Below are 18,499 nucleotides of genomic sequence, written 5' to 3' on the forward strand. Positions count from 1 at the left end.
CTTTGTGAACGACGTCAACGTCAACGGGGTCCGGGAAAGGCTGCCTGCGGCCCCGCACAGCGGGCAGGTGCGGGAGGCGCGCGGGAGCCTGGCGGCCTGGCCCGACCCTCGGTTCGCTGATTTGTTCCCCAAGGAGCAGCCCACACTGTGGCCCTTTGCACTTGCCTTCCAGGTGCCACTCGGTTAGGGCAAAGTCCCCTTCCTGCCTCGCTTGGGCGAGTTTTCCTAGACACCGAGGCTGTCCATTTCCTCACAGGCTCTCCTTCCAGACAGAGAATTTCCCCCCCTTTCCAGTTTTTCTTTTCCCCACCGCCACTCCGTCCCTCTCCAGGGTCCAGACACGACGATGGTGGCAGTGCCCCAGGCCCGCGAGTTCGGTGTCCAGGAGACGCCGCCGTGTTTGGGGGGCTCTCCCAGATTTCAGCGGAAAGGGCCAGAGATTCTCTGGGCATCTTCCCAGGGGGATAAGAGCCTGTGGGGGGTTTGGTCTCTTGGGTCATCAGGGACACACCCCGAGGGCAGGGCTAAGCGTCCGAAGTTTCCCACTGCAAGTGGAAAAACCTCTTTCAATCTTCCCCAGCCCCGCAAACCCCAGTCCACCCGCAAAGCTCGTCTCCTGCAGGTCCCGGTTCTCCTACCTGTGCCTGGGTTCTCGGGATCCCCGGAACCATCTTCAGACGCGAAGGACCAAAAGCCGGAGCCGGGAGATGCCATCGGCTCTGCGAGGCTGGAGCAGGACGCCTCCGAATGCGAGCTGTCGGCGAGCTGCCCTCCGATCCGCCCTGCGCGCGCGCGTGCGTGTGTGTATGTGAGTGTGCGTGTGCGTGTGGCGGGATGAAGACACCGCGCGGGGGCCGGCGCGGCCGCCCCGCAGAGGGTGGGTGTCACACAGGGACAGGAAACGTGCGTGTCTGCGGGTGCGTGCGCGCGTGTGTGTGTGCTGGGATTAGAGCTTAGAGACGTGGCAACGCTCTGAGAGCTTTGGGGGTTGAACAGAGAAGGCAGTTGCGGGGTCCTCACAGCCAGGAGATGGGAAAGCGCGGAGCGCCGGAGCGGTTTTGAAGGAGAGGGAGCCCAATAGGGAAGGATGAGGGGACGGCGGAAGAAAAAGCGGCAGAGGGAGGGAGCTGAATCGTGAGAGTGCGAGGCAGACAGTGCGCCAGAGCTGGAGTCGGCGTGAGTGGGTGGGAGGCGTGCAGGAGCCCCCCGGGGAGCGTGAGGCGTGATGGCGCTGGCTGCCCCCGCGGGCCCGGGGGCGCTGTCCGGAGTGCTCACGCGGCTGAGCGCGCGCGCCTCAGCAGGGGCAGACCAGAGACCTTGGCGAGGCGGGAAGGGTGGTCGAGACAGTCTTCTATTTGCCTCGGTTGGTGTATTGTTTGAGGTCTGGCTCCCGCTGCGGGGAAGGAGGCGCGATTCCCGCGTCGCCTTCCTCCAAGAGGGTGCTGAGGTCGCTGTGACCCCGGGACCCCTGGCGACTGGGCCGGAATCGGAATCGGGAGTGGTTCGCGAGCCTGGGGAGGGAACGGTGGGGGAAGGGCATCTATGCACTGATGGGCTCAATTCAGCTCCTTAGTGGAGCCTCATGCCTGCCTAGGGAGCTGCGTAGCCCCGGGGTCGCACCATTCCTGCGCTTCGGAGCGCGCGGTCGCAGAACCCACCGTCCAGGTTCCGACTGACGGCTGGGGGGGAAAACTGCTGATTGAGGCAATTAAAATCCATGCTGGAATCTATCACCAAGGACCTCAGCCTGGGCAGAGAAATGAACGGACACTTCTTGGAAGGGGACTAGGAAGAGAGCTAGAGCCGGCAGGGTTGACGGCTGATGGGGGATGGGATCAGGTCATTTGGTGACCTTGGCCTGCGGAGGCGCGGAAGGGCCCGCTGCTTACGTGTCACAGGAATCGGTGTGTGCGTGAGAGGCGTGCACCGAGTTTCCAGTAAGCAATCTGAGCTGTCCAAAGGCGGAAAGAAGGCATGGCCTGCTGGGCCCTCGTTTTAGAGGGCCTCAAATCAATGACCACCTGATCCCCCAAGGGAATCTTCACGATAGGGTGGGGTGGGGGGAAACGGGAGTTTCGCTATTTCTGAGGCTTGGTGGTAAGGGGTTTCTCCTTTCCTGAGAAAGTCATAATCTCTCCTCTCTTACACTTTCCTTTCTCTACAAGCTGTTAAAGGGAGGGCGCCTTGAGGATTGGGGGCCCGTTGAGTTCGCGTTGCTGTCCCTTGGCAGTTAAGATCAGTGTCAAGTTTGCCTTGCAGCTCATGGGTGCGCGGAGAGAGGGTGAGGATGAGCCTGGCTGGGAAAGTGCTGTGTCCGGCCTCCCGCGGCGCATTCCTCGGCGGCGTGCTGCTCTCCTTGGGCAAGCGCTTCTCATTTCCACTGTGTTCACAGGACCTTCTTTCTCTGCTCTCCGAACCAAGTTACCGAAGCTGCTGCTAAAGCAGAGACCCACGGATCCTCAGTCTTGGCTACCATCCCTCGACCCTCGCTTAGGAAGGGCGTCATGGGTCCCGGGGACCATGGGCCACGGGGCACGTGCCCGAGCCTGGAGGATCCGTAGGATCTGCACCGTGGCCTCCGGACCTGAGCCCAGGAGTGGGAGCGGGGAAGGGCGCTGGACGGGTCCGGCCTTAGGCCTGGCGCAGAGCCTGCCGTGCCGAGAAGCCTGCGTCAAGTTGTGGCCGCGCGGTTGGCACGAACCCTGGCCTGCGTTCCACCCCTCTTTCCGGCGATACCGGCTCCAGTGCTCCAGTGGATCCAGGTGACAACTCCAGGGGGGTCAGGGCTTCGTGCGGTGGCCGTCTGCGCCGCTGGCATAGCAGCTTCAGGGCTCCTGCTCCAGCAGCGCTGATACGAGCCGGAGAGACCCGTCCTTTGTTTAAATCCACACCAAATCCTGCACGTTTCGCTTCGGAGTCAGCAAGGCTGGAGTTGCTGAACTTTTCTGCTATGAATGAGTGGTCAAAAACCAAAAGGTTCTTTAAAACAAGCATTTAAAACACACACAAAGCCGCGAAGAAAGAAACGGATTAAAATACGAGAAAGGGAGAAATCACAAAGCCCGAATTTAATAGATTTTTTTTAAACGCGATGACTTTAAATCCTACTGTTTAAACCGCATTAAATCCCGCAACTCCAGGGTATTTTGAATCTAATGGTGGTATTTACGTTTCTTATTTAACACACCCTCTTCAGACGCATGCGGTATCTGATTTGTCTTTCCTCAACGCCGGCCCTGCCTAGACGGCAATTTGCTTTATAAAGACTGTCATTTCGAAAAAGAGCCCACTCCCCCCTCACTCGGGTCTGGGCTTGGAGATAACAAAAGAGCTCTGGGAGGTAATAATTACCATCATTAGTTCTCAAAGGAGGCAGCCACTGAATGGGAAGGGGAGGCAGGCCAGCGCTGGGGAAGAGCTTTCGAAGGCCCTTCCTCGAATAAGGGAAGAGAAAGCCACGCGCCAGGGGCCGCCGGAGGGGGCCGGTTTCCTGGGTTGACCTATTTTTTGTCCGTAGTTCACCCAGAAATTGCGTTGCAGGCCTGCCGAAGAATAGTGCGCGGTACAAGTTTTCCCTGGTGTCCTCCCGGCGCTTAAGTGTCAAAGGACAAAGAAGGAGAGATGGAAAGAGAGAAGGAAAAAGGAGAGAAAACAAAGAAATAAAAGGAAAAAAAAGGAGAACAAAAACATTGCAACCGTTCACCGCGTGTGTTTGCTATTCTCTTTTCTAGTCCCACTTAAAAAGGGGGGGGGGGGGAGGGATGGATTTTAGGGAGGGGCCCAATTGCCTCTCTATCCAGCATCCGGCTGGGCTGCCAAGGCTCTGGTCTGCAGGAGCCGCTCCGGAAGCTTGGATTGAGTAGGCCCGGCCACGAAGCAGAGCTGTTTCTAGCCCCTAAGGCCTCCTGGTGGTGGGTGGACGGGTGAGAAGCGGCGGAGGGGGCCGGGCCACCTCGGGTTACAGATCCCCCTCCATCGCCCACCCCCAGGGTATGGTGCTCGGCAGCGCTGGTTTCGTGGGTGCCTCGGCCAGGCCCAACCACAGCCGTGCCGACGGTCCGACGGCCCACACCGCGGAGGTGGCTCCTCGCTCCGGGTGGAGGCCGCGGCGTGAACCCAGGTTAGGGAGCCGGGCCTGAGCGCACTTGGCCTCGGAGCTCAGCCCTGCCGCAGTGGGAGGTTTCCCCTGGCGCGGGTCCTCTTGGTAAAAGGAAGAGGTTGTCCACATCACCGCTGGGGACCTTTCGGTGCCAACTCTTTGGGCTGGAGACAACCGTACCACCCACCGGGCGAGTGGCGCGACTAACGCTCTCAGCCAGCTGCACGCGCCCTCACTCTCTCCTCGAATATTTTTCCCCAAGTTCCCTGGCTCGGGGCCCTGGGCGCACGAGCCGGGGACGCCGGCAGAAGAGACAAGCCCCCTTCCAGCCAAAACACTGCTCCCAACTCCGTCGTCCAAGAAACCACCGCACCCCTTTCCATCACCCTCTCTGGGCTGTGTAGATTCGGAGGGCGTCACTTCCATAGAAGAGCTTAACCTGGGTTTTTAAATAAGATGCAGACGACTGAAGAAGGCAAAAGGCTGCCCGCCCACCGCCCTCCCCTCCATCTTAAATACACTAAAATCCAGAGCAGTGGAGACGGCCCCAAATCTGCAGACTAGGAGAACCTTTAAAATCTGACAGTTCAGCTCGGTGGCGGGACTAGAATTTTTATAGGCGGGGCCAGAGGAGGGCACCTCGGTTGGAAAGACTGTGCGCAGGGTGAGAGAGAGAGAGAGAGAGTCTGTGTGCGCGAGCGCGCTGTGTTGCAGAATTTGGAGATTTGTCGAGAGGCCACGTTTGTCTCAATTACGGGGTTCTACGTTAGATAGTATGTTTGGGATGGCTGGGGGGAGGGGTGTTGTTCGCTGATGGAGACAGAAGACACCGCACCCTCCCTCCCTGGGCGCTGCCACCTGCCACCTGCACAGCCGGACAGCAGGAGCCTGGGCCCAAAGGGGAATCCGGCGGACCAGCCTCGAAAGCCGCGTACTTTCCAAGGCACTTCCTTTATTTAATAACCTTAATGACCAAGGGAAGGGACGAAGTTCATCTTCAAAGCCACCCCTCGCCCCCCCTCCCCCCGGCTTTGTTCTGTCCTCACAGACTCAACCCGTCAGCGAGGATGCCGCGGGCCTGGCAGAGCCGTTTCCGAGAAAGACGAAATCTGTGAAGTTACCCAAAAGGAGAGAGGAGGGGTCGGCGAGAGCTCAGGCGCAGTCGGGTCCACAGAAGGAGTCGCAAACAAGTGAACAAAGAGACACATTGGGGACCAGGGCCAGGGATGCCCAACCCGGCGGCTGGTGGGAGGATGCGGGAGCGCGGAGACGCGGCGTCCGAAGGGCTCTCAGCTCTCCGCCCTCCGAGCACCAGAGGCTGGCCCGGGCACCCGAGGGGCGAGCCCAGCGGGCAGCCCCTGCCAAGGCCAGGGCCGCGGCCCCAGCACCTGATGGCGCAGTGCCTGAGGATCCCCCGCTTTGGCCCCGGCAAGCTCCGCAGCCTCGGGCACATCCCGACGGCGCCGGCCGCCGAGCCGCGGGGCTACACATGCTGAACGAGGCGCCGGCGCTGGGAGGTTTTGCGCAGGAGCCGCCTGTAGTCGTAGGGGTTGGCGGTGGGCCCATTCTCTTCCTCCTTGCAGTCCTCCGCTGCCCAGCACCTGCGAGCGAGACCCGGGGCCGAGCATCAGCGGCGCCCTCGCGCGCCGCGCATCCCCGCCCACCCCGAGTCAGGCGGGTCCTCCTCCCACACCTCCCACCAAACTGCGGGCGTTTAGTAACCGCACGTTCAAAACAGCAGGGCAGTGACCAAATGGATCTGCGACATTGCCTCAGCAGGTTTTCAAAACTCCTGAGCGAGGGGCAGAAGGGTTGGGGGAACCCGGTGGAACCCGGTTGTCTGAATGACAGCTAAGTAAAGCATCAGAAGGTGTAGTTCAGAAAGGTTAGTTTGGTTTGGCTTGAAATAAATTCACAACCAATAAACACTTTAGTACGTTCTGGTCAAACAGGAAACTCAAGGTGCCTCTACAGACAACCATCATTTTGCAACTGCTCAGTTGTTTCCTTAAAACGCCACTCCCAAATCTGACCAACCCTTCCGCTAGCCGCAAGGAGTGGGCCCTGTCAGCTTTTTTAATGTTTCCACGTTTTCAGGGAGGCTGCTGGGTCACCTTCCTGAACCTACTGCTGGGAAGCCCTGCCAACACTTACCTTTAGGGTCTGCAGCTTGCCTGGGGAAGTGGGGAGCTCCCTAAAATGCAGCTACAGCCATTCTTTCATTTATTCATGGAGCACCTACTAAGTATCAGCCACCAGTGTAGGTGATGAGTGAACACAAGTCCCTGCTTTCCCAGCGTTTATAGTCTAGTGGGGGAGAGGACCATGGAGAGCTCCAATACACCAGGTGGCGGGAGGTCTACAGAGTCTACAGAGAAGTAAAGCAGGTTCATGGGGAAAGGCTGATGGGTGTGTGCCTGTGTGTGTGTGTGTGTGTGTGTGTGTGTGTGTCTAAGCAATTTCATAGAGGGTGATCAGGAAAGGCCTCTCTGATAAGGTGACATTTGACATGGCCTGAAGGACCGGGAGGAGCGAGCCAGGCAGATTTCTTGGGGAAGGGCAGTCATTCCAGGATGATGGAAGACCCACGTAATGGTCCCAAGATGAGTGTGTGTATTGTGTTCATGGCCCAACAAGGAGGCCACTGCGGCTTGAATGGAGCAAACAAGGGGGAGAATAGTGAGGGATGAGAGCAGGGGGAATGAGGGGACAGTGTGACAGACAACACAGAGCTTTGAGACCATGGCAAGAATTTGCATTTTACTTAGAGCAAGAGACAAATTGGAGCTTTCTGAGCTGAGGAGTGATTCAGTGGAAGTAAGGAGGCCTGTTAAGAGACACTGCAATAGTCTAAGCAAGACTGACAGGTTTAGGCTTGTGGAGGTTAGAATTGGTCAAATTTTGGTTACCTTGGTAGCTCAATCTGGAAGAGTTTGCTGAATGGATGTGGGGTGTAAAAGAAAGGAATCAAGAATGTCTCCAAGGTTTTTACCTTAAACCACAGGAAAAGTGAAGTTGCCATTTAACGAGATGGGGAAGGCTACAGGAGAGCCCCTCATGGGGGAGGGGGAGATAAAGATTTTGGTTTCAGTTGTGCTAAGTTTGAGATACTTACTAGATATTCAAGAGAAGATATTCAAGAGAAGATACTGAATAGGCGGTTGGATATATAAGCCCTGACCGACGCTAGAGATTTGTTTGGGAATTTTAGGTAAATAGATGATATTTAAGGTCATGAGAGTATGTGCTGATGATGCAAACAAAGGACTGGGACTCTCCAGTGTTGAGAGGTCAGTGAAATGAGGAGGAACCAGCAAAGGAGAATGAGAAGCAGAGGGTGAGGTAGGAGGCAAACCAAGAGAAGTACCTGCTGTCCTGGAGGCCAATGGAGAAAATGTTTACAGAAAGAGTGTCAAATGCTGCTGATAGGGTGAGATAAGGATTGAGAATCACTTTGATCACCTGGATATGGTGACCTTCGCAGGGACAGTTTCCATGGAGTGATGGGAATGGAAACTTGAGTATGGTGGCTCAAGAAAGGATGGGAAGAGAGGCCCAGGAAGAGGTAGGATCTCGCCCATCTATTTACTCTTCTGCTGTAATGAAGAGCAGGAATACGGGTGCTCTGGGAAGTCAAGGCTGACTTCCAGATCGAGTCAAGGGTACTTTTTATGATGCGTCCAATTGGATCATGTTCGCAGATTGTCAGAAATGATTTGGTAAAGAGAACAAACATTCAGGGTGCGGAAGAGAGAGGGGACAGTTGCAGGACAATGTTCTGGTGGACATGGAAGGACTAGGGTTCAGTGCACAAAGGGAAGGTTTGGTCTTAGCTACAAGGACAGACAGTCATCCATGTTATCACTGACTACCTTGCACTTGCTTTCATTCAAATTCATGAGACACTCAAATCATCATTGCTTTTGTTCCTGATTCCCAGACCTGCTCATACCTTCCTGGTGTACGTGTGTGTGTGTGTGTGTGTGTGTGTGTGTGTGTGTGTATGTTCAGATAAATATATTTATTTATCTGAACACACTATATATATATAGAGTATGTATTATATAATATATATAAATATTTTATCAGAATAATGTATTTGTATCTATATAAAATATGTACTATATATTTCTATATAGGATAAATATATAAAATATGTAATATTTATTAGATCATAATTTAATATATATAATAAGATATATAAAATATTCTTTCTACAATAACATCTTCCAACATATAGCTTGGCCTGAAGTTTCTCTAATTGTCCCAAAAGGTCCTTTAGAGCTGTTTTTCTGTTTTGTTTTTGTTTTCTATTTTAAAGCCAAGATCCTATCAAGGTTGACCTACTGCACTTGGTTGTTTTGTCTCTTTAAGCTTCCTTAGTTTAGAAATATCCCGCCTTGGAGTTACCTGTCTGCATGGTTAGATAAGAACCCTTTCTCTCTAGAGTCCAGATCCTCAGATACAGATATAAGGATCGTATCTTAGACACAATTGCATCACTCCCTCCTCAAGCACCCAGCGTGGATGCTAAAGGTTATCAGCTCTAAATTCAAAAAGGCCTGTGTTCAAATTCTAACTCCATCATTTATTATCTAGGTGACTATTTGCAGTATGAAACTATGCAGGCTTAGCTTCCTCATGTATAAAATAGGGCAAGGAGAGTAACCACCTCACTAGCTCCTGTGAGGATTAAGTGAGAGCAAAGATAACAGGATAAGAGCACAGCCTAGCACACCGCAAGCACTCCACTGAGGTGAGCTACCAGCTTCTAGTCTAGTGAACACTGCCTCGACATCCACAGACGCCACTGGAACACCAGGGAGTGAACACCATCACAGCAGATGTGTGCCTGCCGCTGCGGGGAGGGGAGAACACGCCTGAGGGGAGGCAGACTGGCTTGTTAAAACGGGGAGCAGGTGAGTCAGTGAGAAGCCATTTGAGCAGGGAGTGAAAGCCCTTGGATTTTAGTTCACTCACTCAATGGGGGACTTCGGGCAAGTCCCGTAATCTCTCGGGCACTTGGTATTCTCCCGTATAGAACTCTGTGGTTGGACCAGAACATCTCTAAGCTCCAAGACGGAAGAATACATCTTCTTTTGGAGACAAGGGGCAGAAATCATGGTTCAGGTCAGTTCTGGACAAGCAAATAAAGATGATGACGGCCACCATTTATGGAACACCTCCGCGGCCCCATGTCTGGCATTAAGCGCCCCGCATTCATCATTTCATTTAATCTCTCCAACAACACGGCGCGGCAATTACTAAATCCTTTTGCAGATGTGAAAACGGAAGCTTAAAGAGGTCTAGTAACACGGCAAGGTCACTCAGCTACTAAGTGGCAGAATCGGGACCCAAATCTAAGACCATCTCGCTCTAAAGCCTCTTCTCTTAACCACACAGCACGCTGTAAAGGAGGAGGCCATGGCGGGGTCTGCGTGCCCTGGGCTGACAGGGTGTTCGCTTAGGATTCTGGAAAAACAGCTTCTCATTGCCTGGCGTTGCTCCCATTTCTCATATACCACATGTCCATCTTATTATGTGCCCTCAATTTCAAAACTTTACAAAGAATTTTTTGGGGAAAGAAAAAAACATTCCCAAAGTAGTAAGTAGGCTACAAATGGTTTAAGTTAAATGTCAAACAAAGTTGGTGGCAAAGTGAAAATCAAATCCAAAATACGTATTTCTGTATGAATATTTCTCCCCAATTTTTTTTTAGTCTGACATCACTGATTCTGAGAAATTACACAGCATAATCGAGAAACCAATAAGTAAATAAAATCACACTGGTTAGAGCTTAAACACAGGTTTTGGATATTATTAAACACAGATATTGTTTATAATTATATAGTATGACCATATAATTTATCATCCAAACCAAAGAACTTTTAAAAGGGAGTGCTCTTGAGGATTACACCAAGAAAACAGGTAAAAAGTGGGATTGTGCTAGAAAAACTGGGATGTCTGATTACCCTACCATAATCCTTATGATTTTACTTTTAAACAACACATCAATCATAAGACGCAATGCTCAGTAAGAACGCTTTGTCATTAGTCCATACATAAATGAAAATGCTTTAGAAACGGAATGGTGAGTATAAAATTGAAAATGCTGTACTTCAACGTACGTTTATTACCTTTCATCAGCTTTAAAACATTGATTCTGGAGTTCTTGCTGTTGTCTTTGTTCTCTTAAACTAAGGTTGTGTTCCTCTGGTCCAGGATGACTGGGCAAAATTTCCTTATAATAGAAATCTTCCAAATCTAATAATTTTCCCTGACTGCAAAGGAACACATAAACACACCACAGTATCAAGCTGTCTACTCACTTAAACTTACAAGATACTTGTTTTCTTCATTTAAAGTATTTACGATAATTAAGGAGTAACACATTATGTCAACAGGAATGAGAAAGGTCTTGAAATGTGCAAAAACAGTATATACCATAAATTAAAAAGAAAAACAAACCCCTCACTTCTTACCTTTAAGAGGGCATTAGCTGCTGGAACAGCTTTTCCAAGTTCTACCACACTCAACTTGGCACAAAACTAGTAGCTACTAGATAGCCGGTGATTATAATGCTCATTTGGCCAGTCTACATCAGGACTCACAACTGACCCTTGGGCCACCATGAGGAAAGCTGACCTTTATGTACTAACACAAGCATTTCCCAATTTTATCAGCCCACTGAGGCACACCATGTGTCATGATCTTACCTTACTTCCTTCACAGGTAACTTTCTGTCCTTCCCTACCCATTTGTCTTTAGGGGATTAATTCCTGTGCTAGATTTTAATTTCTGCGCACAACACACACACAGGGGTGTGTCCTCAACCACTTTCATTCTTGGATCTAGTCAAACTATGCTCTGGTTCCTGTGGTGCTTGGTATCTCTGGTCTGACGGAACTTTATCTAAGGCCAACAGGGGTAAGTCTGAAAAACTACCGGGTGTTATAGTACTTTGGGGAAAAGTGCTTTTCAAGTTAAGATACCAATCTGTAAATGAACTTTCAGAATGCCACTGATTCATAAATCAGGAACCCTGTGTCCACTCATGCTTAATAGAAGAACCCTCGATTGTTTTGAGCACTGTCTGGAAATTAGTTGCTTGAAATATAATATTAAAAGAGTATAATATTAAAAGAGTAAAGCACTGGTGGGCTGAAATGTTATAGGGAAAGGGGAATAGTGTGAACAGAAGTGGGCCACACATGCAGGAGACATAAACCTCACCTTCCTAACAAATACATAAACATTATAAAAAGTGAGATTTAGCTTGTGTTGAAGAACAAAAAAGTACAAAGAGTTTGGGGAAAGAAAGTTTATGAATATGAGCATGTTCAAACTGCTCACTCAAAACCATATGAATAGGACAAGAAAAGCAAATTCCGTACTGGATGGTACAATTTATTAAAAACTGTTTGAGTTCTCAGTAAATACCTTGCACTGTGTTATCTCAGTATATTTCCGATAGGTAAGATCTTATAAATTACATATAAACCTCATATTTATAACATAAATGTATTGAGAGCACACTACTTCCCAAAATCTATCCACATAAAATGGGTGGTTTTTGATCATAATTTGAACATATGGATTTATATTTTGGTTTGATAAGATGACATTAAAAGTTAGACATAATAATTACCTATCTTTCCTTGATCTTCGTTTTTCTTCTTGGATTGACTTCTAAACAGAATAGAATAATTAAAAAAGACTCTATATCATATTATTATCTTAATAAGATTAACTGATATATTACTATAGTATTAACATATACATTTATTCCTATAAAGCTGATTTAGAAATAAGCAAGTGGATAAAATATATTTACAATCTAAAGAAATTTTACTCAATTAAAAATTTTAATTTACTCAAATTTTACTAATTTTGAATTTGTGTTGTTGTTTTTTTAACCAGGCCGGGAATGAAATTAATCTTTGCATTCCATATAAAAAAAGAGTTTACCACACAGTGGTGACCAGTCTACACAAGATTACATAACGTGGATCTACCTACAAATGGGGACAAAATGTCAGACTTTCTAGAAAGTCTATCTCTCTATCACAAAGGTAGTTGTATTCAGGCAGGTTAATTAGGCTGCTCTGATGTCATCCTTGTCTGCAGGTAAAGCAGATGGGTGGATAGTTAGGGCAGCTGCAACAGGACACAGAAGAATGGAAATCTGACTTCATTAACCTATAGGAGCCCATTTATGGCATAAAAGTAGCAGCGTGGATGACACATATGTTCATTGCAAAATGTTTTTTCATAATTGGGAACTTGATGTATCACGGCACACTTTAGAATGTTTAAGTATAGAAATAACTAGATATATTTTAATCAGTAATTCAATTTGAACACACAAAGTGGTATTTCATTTAACCTTACATACAACGCAGTATCCTCTTTTGTATTGTGACATTAGTCATGTGTTTCACTGTGTTCTAGCTCACTGCATTTGAACTCATATATTTACATGTTGAAAAGAAGATATATGTCTTTTAGGCTGAGAAAACAAATACCACACTCACCTTGAACAAGCTGAAGATATTATAATTGTGGCAACCCTAATGCAAGTATCAAGTTGGGTGGCACCAAAAAAGTACAAGATAATAAAAATGGCAATTAATAATGGTTTGTAAATATCTAGGGTTTTCCCAAGTTATCCTTAGACATACTGAATCATTTTTTCTCATAATTTATCATTTGTGATAACTTAAAATGTTAGATGAGTCAAATAGTTCATAGTTTCTTTTATTTTTATCGGTTGGTATTTTAGTGGGTGGATGAGGTGGAAGTGAATGCTTTCCTGCATCAAGTCTGGGAGTGGAAATAACAATGTAAGGGGCAGGACACCAATTACATTCCTGTCCTCCTTCCCATTTCCTGTTACTTCACATTCTTGAGCCAGTGCCCTAGGCTAGGAGGTGCTTACAAATAATGCTATTACCAGCATAGGTACAATGGCCCTTAGCAGTTCAGTTAATGATCCCTGGGAGCAGGGTGGTGTTTGCTGTGGGGGTTGCTTTAATAGGAGAGGTCCTGCCTCCTTGATCCATTATCTGAAAGAAATGTCTCTCTTGTCCTTGATAACCATTTTCTATAACCCAAAGTTATGCTGAATGATGCTGAGTAACAGAGATCCCCTTTCTACAACCAAGAATCAAATAACGTTCCACCCTGGTGAGGACCACTTTTTCTTCTGGACCAGCATTTCCATCTGGGAGATGGTGTGTACAAGTTGGTTCTCAGTTACAGGAATTCTTAGAAGAGTAAATACTGTCTGGGCTTATTTCGCTCTTGCCTGTGCTAGAAGAGTCTAATGAAATGTAATTCAATGATTATTTTTCCAAAAATTATTTAAGATGGTTTATAATAGAAGCAATTATGTAATCAAGGTAATAAAATAGGAGTTGTAAATAAGGAACAAAGAGGGAAAACGAAATGAGTGTTAAGATAGAGCTTTACATTTAGTTGTCTCTCAGTCCCCTAGGCTCTAGGGCTAAAGGGATGTATGAAATGGCATTATTGATCATGAAGAAGGATATTGCATTTCCTGGAAGAGGATTTAATATGAATTTTATCACACAGGACTTTATATTAGGAGCATTTACACACACACCTCGGAGATATTGCAGGTTTGGTTCCAGGCCACTGCAATAAAGCAAATACCGCAATAAAGCAAGTCACACAAATTTTTTTGGTTTCCCGGTGCATATAAAAGTTACGTTTACACTCTACTACAGTCTATTAAGTGTGCCATAGCATTATGTCTAAAAAAATGCATACCTTATTTTAAAAATACTTTATTGCTAGAAATGCCATAAAACTGCCAGTGGAGGGTTTGAAATACTACAAGAATTACCAAGAGACACAGAGACAGGAAGCGAGCAAATGCTGTTGGGAAAATGGTGCCAATAGACTTGCTGAATGCAGGGTTGTGACAAACCTTCAATTTGTAAAAAAAGGAAAAAGAAAAAACAGTACCTGTGAAGCACAATAAAATGAGGTATGCCTGAATTACTAAGACCAATGATGTTTGCAGTCAGAGTTTTGATATGACAAACTACAAACCTGAAATTTTAAATGCAAAAAAAGAAGCAAATGTCCTATGGCAGTTTCTTATCAAACGAGAGTAAAGAAGAGAGAAAGACAAGGAAACAGAGATGACTTACGGAGGAGATATCCAGTGAGGATGTTTCTTGAGGAGGCCTTTGAAAGAACAGAGGTCTGAGCTCAGAGGACTGAAGAAGCCATTCCTCAGTCACTGCATCTCACTCCCTCTCCCTCCCACCTGACATAAAGAAATACATTTTATCGTAAGACTTTAAAATTCACCATTACATCATGGCGGACACAGTCTTACTTCCCTTTTGGAAATACACGAATATATAATGTATTCAGAGGCCTTCACAAGGATGAAGAGGGTAGCCAAAATGTAGACATAAGAAAAAAGGGACCTGGGAGTGGCCAAACTACCTACTGCTGTGGTTGAGGCAAGGCCCCAGAAAAATAATGGAACCGGAAGGGACTTGTGATGTGATGGGGTCCATTACTCACTTCTTGAGGAAGCTGTTGGCATGGAGTCATTTTGCTGACGGCTGCACAGCTTCTACGCGTTAGAGCAGACACCACACACCGTGATAACGGGGAGTGAGTGTTCAGCTAACGCTCTCTCCTCCACAGCCAAGTTTCTAAGCTTCAGCTTACTCTTATTTTGGACACGACAACAGCAACATTCCCCAGATGTAGGAGATTAAGAGCATCAAATTATAGAAGAGAGCTAGTATTGATGTTAAAGCAGTCGGAATGACCATACTAAGTGGTGACATCCAAGGAGAAACGAAAGCTATATTAATAGGTGAGACATCTGTCAGAACAGCTGCTCATGTCAGGCAAGCATGAGGGGTGTCTTGTCCACAGCTCGGCAGCCTGAGAGCCTCATCTAAAGTAAGTCGTGTGTTATTTAGCAAATAGTCTCATGACGAGCAACAGTGGGGCCATAAGAGTGAGCAAAGTCCCTGCCTTCCTGGAGCTTCTAGCCCACAGGGGAGAGTCAGCCAGGAGACAAGCAGATACATATCTATACCTGCTGCGAAGAAAAATTAAGTAGGGCCAGGAAGATACAGAGAGACAGGTGCTACTTTAGATACGGCTGTCAGGGAGCCTCTCTGATAAGCATAGTTCTGAATAAAGTACAAACATTTTTGCTCACTACAGTGACCTGGGTCATGAAGAAAAGGTTTAAAATGTGCAGTATAATGTATTTTAGAAAGATGTTCGTGAAAACCATTTAAAAGTACAGAGAATGTTTTGATGGTTAAAGGGGGTAGGGCTCCATCACAGCTATAAATTTCACTTACGTGTAACACCCCAAATCTGGGTAAAGGCCAGATAAATATGAACCCCTGGTGTGTTTTCACTTCAAATAGTATACTAGTTTTCTATGTTTTATGTTTCACTGAAGCCACAGATTTCAAGACTCAGGGTTATAAAAAGGTTTCCAGTCACTGATAAATTAAGATGCATGAGAACACTTTATACTCATTTTAAAAATAATAGTACAATGACAAAGTAAGCTTCTTGGGGGCAGGGACTCATTTGTGAGTCAGCTATATATATATAGCTGAATCAGTCTACTGTATACCTGAAACTAATACAACATTGTAAATCAACTATAGTTCAATTAAAATTGCTTTGAAAATAAATTTAAAAATAAGTAAAATTGACTGTGGTGATGGTTGTACAACTCTGTGATTATACTGAAAACCATTTAATTGTGTATTTTAGATAGATATGTGTGTGTATGTACCCATAGTATATAGGTGTGTATGTACCCATAGTATAAAAGGGTGTGTGTGTGTGTGTGTGTGTGTGTGTGTGTGTGTGTGTATGTACCCATGGTATACAGGGAGGCGTGCGTATACGTACCCACGGTATACAGGGAGGCGTGCGTGTACGTACCCACGGTATACAGGGAGGCGTGCGTGTACGTACCCACGGTATACAGGGAGGCGTGTGTGTATGTACCCATAGTATATAGGGAGGTGTGTGTGTACGTACCCATGGTATACAGGGAGGCGTGTGTGTACGTACCCACGGTATACAGGGAGGCATGTGTGTACGTACCCATAGTATATAGGGAGGTGTGTGTGTATGTAACCACAGTATATAGGTAGGTGTGTGTACATACCCACAGTATATAGGGAGGTGTGTGTGTACCCATGTTATATAGGTGAATGTATATATACGTATGACTGCCTTTGTGCATCATGTGGAATATGTACAACAAACACTAGGCATTCTGATATTTGAGTTTGGAGTCAGACGGAGAATCTGAGCCAGAGACCAGGATTCAGGAATCAGTAGAAACTGAGGTCATGGCAGCTGATGAGACTGTCCGAAGGCAATGAGATGAGAATAGGATCTAAGATTGAGTCCCAGGCAACACCAAGGGGAGGAGGACCCTTCCAAAGACACTGGAGAGAAATCAGCAGAGAGAAGGGAGAGGACTAGGAGATGGCTGATTTGAAAGTCAACCTTCACTTATTGCTGGGGAGGTGGGGAACTTAATTCCAACTCATGGGAAACATTCTCTGGGCTCTATAGGGACGTGGAGGGTTGTTGCTGCCTTCACTGTGGCAGCAGGGAGTGAGAGAGGGAATAAGTATTGTAAGTGGAAGGCCCAGCAGGTGCAAAGGTCTCGGGAGCGTGGGAGGCCACGCATTGGCAGAGGTGCCAGCAGTTAACTCTGGCCAGTGGGCACGGGGGCGAAGAGTGGTCCTGGGTCCCAGGAGGAAGGAGTCTGGACTCGATGCAGAAGGAGTTGCCGAGCCATTAAAGGGACTCTCCAGAGAGGAACACAATCAGATTTATGGTTTAGAGAAATCTTCTGGTATGGCTTGCAGAGGCTGAGATTAGCAGCAGTTAGGTGGGGCGTGAACTACTCCAGATGAGGAATGAGATGGTCTGAAATAGGGGAGCTGCCGTGAGGCCAGAAGCAGAAGATGAATCGGAGCGAGCCTTTGTGGGGAGAAGTCACACTTTAGCGTGACTGATCAGCAGGGAAGATTCAGGAAGCCTCGCAGTTTTGCTGGTTTAGGTAACGGGGCAGATGCTGGTGGCATTCACGGAGAACAGGAACCTAGAGGAAGGGCAGGCTGGCAGGGGTGATGCCAAGAGCTCCCAGGCTGCTCACCGTGAGTCAACGGGAGCTGGGCAACCAGAAGACCTCAGTACAATTAATGGCCCCGACAGCTAAGAGGTGCCTTATCCGTGTCTCAGAATCCTGATCTGTGAGATGCAGATGCCACCCTCCAGGCTCTAAGATTCGATCTCACCATGTGTGTGAACACACCTCACTCTAGGCCTGGAACTTAAAAGGTGCTCAATAAATGTCTCTTCCTCCCCCTTCCTTCTCCGTCCATTTACACTAAGGTTCCTCCCTGGAGAGCTCCTGCTGTGATGCCCTTCTCTTTCTGGGTTGATATTTGCACAGCAGCTCAGATTACAGGACCAGAGGAGAAAACTGCTGGGAGGACACAGGGGTTACAGGACTGCGGGAGAGGCGTGGACCCTGAGGAAGAGGGGCTGGAGGACAGCCAAGTGCCCAGACTGTCAGCCAGGGGAGGGGCAGGTAAGCAGAAACCGAGGGGCATCTCCTTTGCAAAGCCCTCCCCTTTGACAGGACTAGTGTGGTCCGTTTCCACGCTGGTTGTTAGGGGATGCTATGGCCCCCACCTGATAATGAGAGTGAGCCACTTACATGTAGGAGAGAATAGTATGTGGAGTCTTCAGGGTTATTTAGTGTTTTGGGTTTCCGGGGCCGCCTTGGGGGTCTCAATATTTTTGGCTCCTCTCCTTTGGAGATACCTATAAGAAAGGTGATCATAAACAAGCACTCAGTTACAAAGGCTAGTATCAAGCACTGTTTACTGTTTATGTTAAATAACAATTTATATACATACAACTGGGGCAAAAACTGGGAGAAAGAGGAAATTCCTTTGTTCCCCCCACTAACCCTTATTATATGCCTCATCATGTGTTTCCTTCTGATTGTCTGGTGGTCCAGGATTTTGAGAAGTAAGGGGAAGAGAAGACAGGGAAGAAAAGAAATGCACAGCTTGATAATGTGGAACGGCAGCTAAGGGTTGATGGGGTGAGCAGACAAAGCTGCCATAAAATCTCTAGGAAGGAGGATTATGCTCATAGAATCTTGCTGTCTCCTTGCCTCCCCCGGTCACTGGCACTACAGAGGGACCCATCCATCCATCCATCCATCCATCCATCCATCCATCCATCCAAACACTGCATGATCCTCATTTTTAAAGTACCACCTCATATTATGACCCAAACCAAGAGACTGTTCAACTGCAGGCTGGACAAATATTCACCAAT

The 18,499-nt window shown here is 47.8% G+C and overlaps 2 protein-coding genes across 12 annotated transcripts in view; both read right to left on the reverse strand.

The window, feature by feature from the left end:
* The window catches only part of GAD2 (glutamate decarboxylase 2), a 68,212-nt gene extending 67,444 nt beyond the window's left edge, over window positions 1-768 (reverse strand). Inside the window, exon 1 of the mRNA XM_007189898.2 lies at window positions 639-768. Coding sequence (XP_007189960.1) covers window positions 639-714 — 76 coding nt within the window. The 5' untranslated portion in view covers window positions 715-768. The remainder of the gene's footprint in view (window positions 1-638) is intronic.
* A 788-nt stretch (window positions 769-1,556) lies between these two features.
* Window positions 1,557-18,499, reverse strand: part of MYO3A (myosin IIIA) — a 190,803-nt gene continuing 173,860 nt past the window's right edge. For 2 of the 11 annotated variants that reach the window (XM_057543224.1, XM_057543223.1), the window contains exons 32-33: window positions 17,868-17,974; window positions 4,696-5,700 (exon numbers count right to left, since the gene is read on the reverse strand). In XM_057543224.1, the coding sequence (XP_057399207.1) occupies window positions 5,389-5,700; window positions 17,868-17,974 (419 nt within the window). In that variant the 3' untranslated portion in view covers window positions 4,696-5,388. Of the gene's footprint in view, window positions 2,949-4,690; window positions 5,701-9,139; window positions 9,237-10,227; window positions 10,381-11,747; window positions 11,789-13,724; window positions 13,757-14,277; window positions 14,315-16,437; window positions 16,582-17,867; window positions 17,975-18,499 lie in introns of those variants that run through there. The other 9 variants (XR_009007533.1, XM_057543227.1, XM_057543226.1 and 6 more) reach the window with 9 other exon arrangements.

Source organism: Balaenoptera acutorostrata, chromosome 3 (genome assembly GCF_949987535.1).
Source record: "Balaenoptera acutorostrata chromosome 3, mBalAcu1.1, whole genome shotgun sequence".
In the NCBI taxonomy this organism is placed as follows: domain Eukaryota; kingdom Metazoa; phylum Chordata; class Mammalia; order Artiodactyla; family Balaenopteridae; genus Balaenoptera; species Balaenoptera acutorostrata.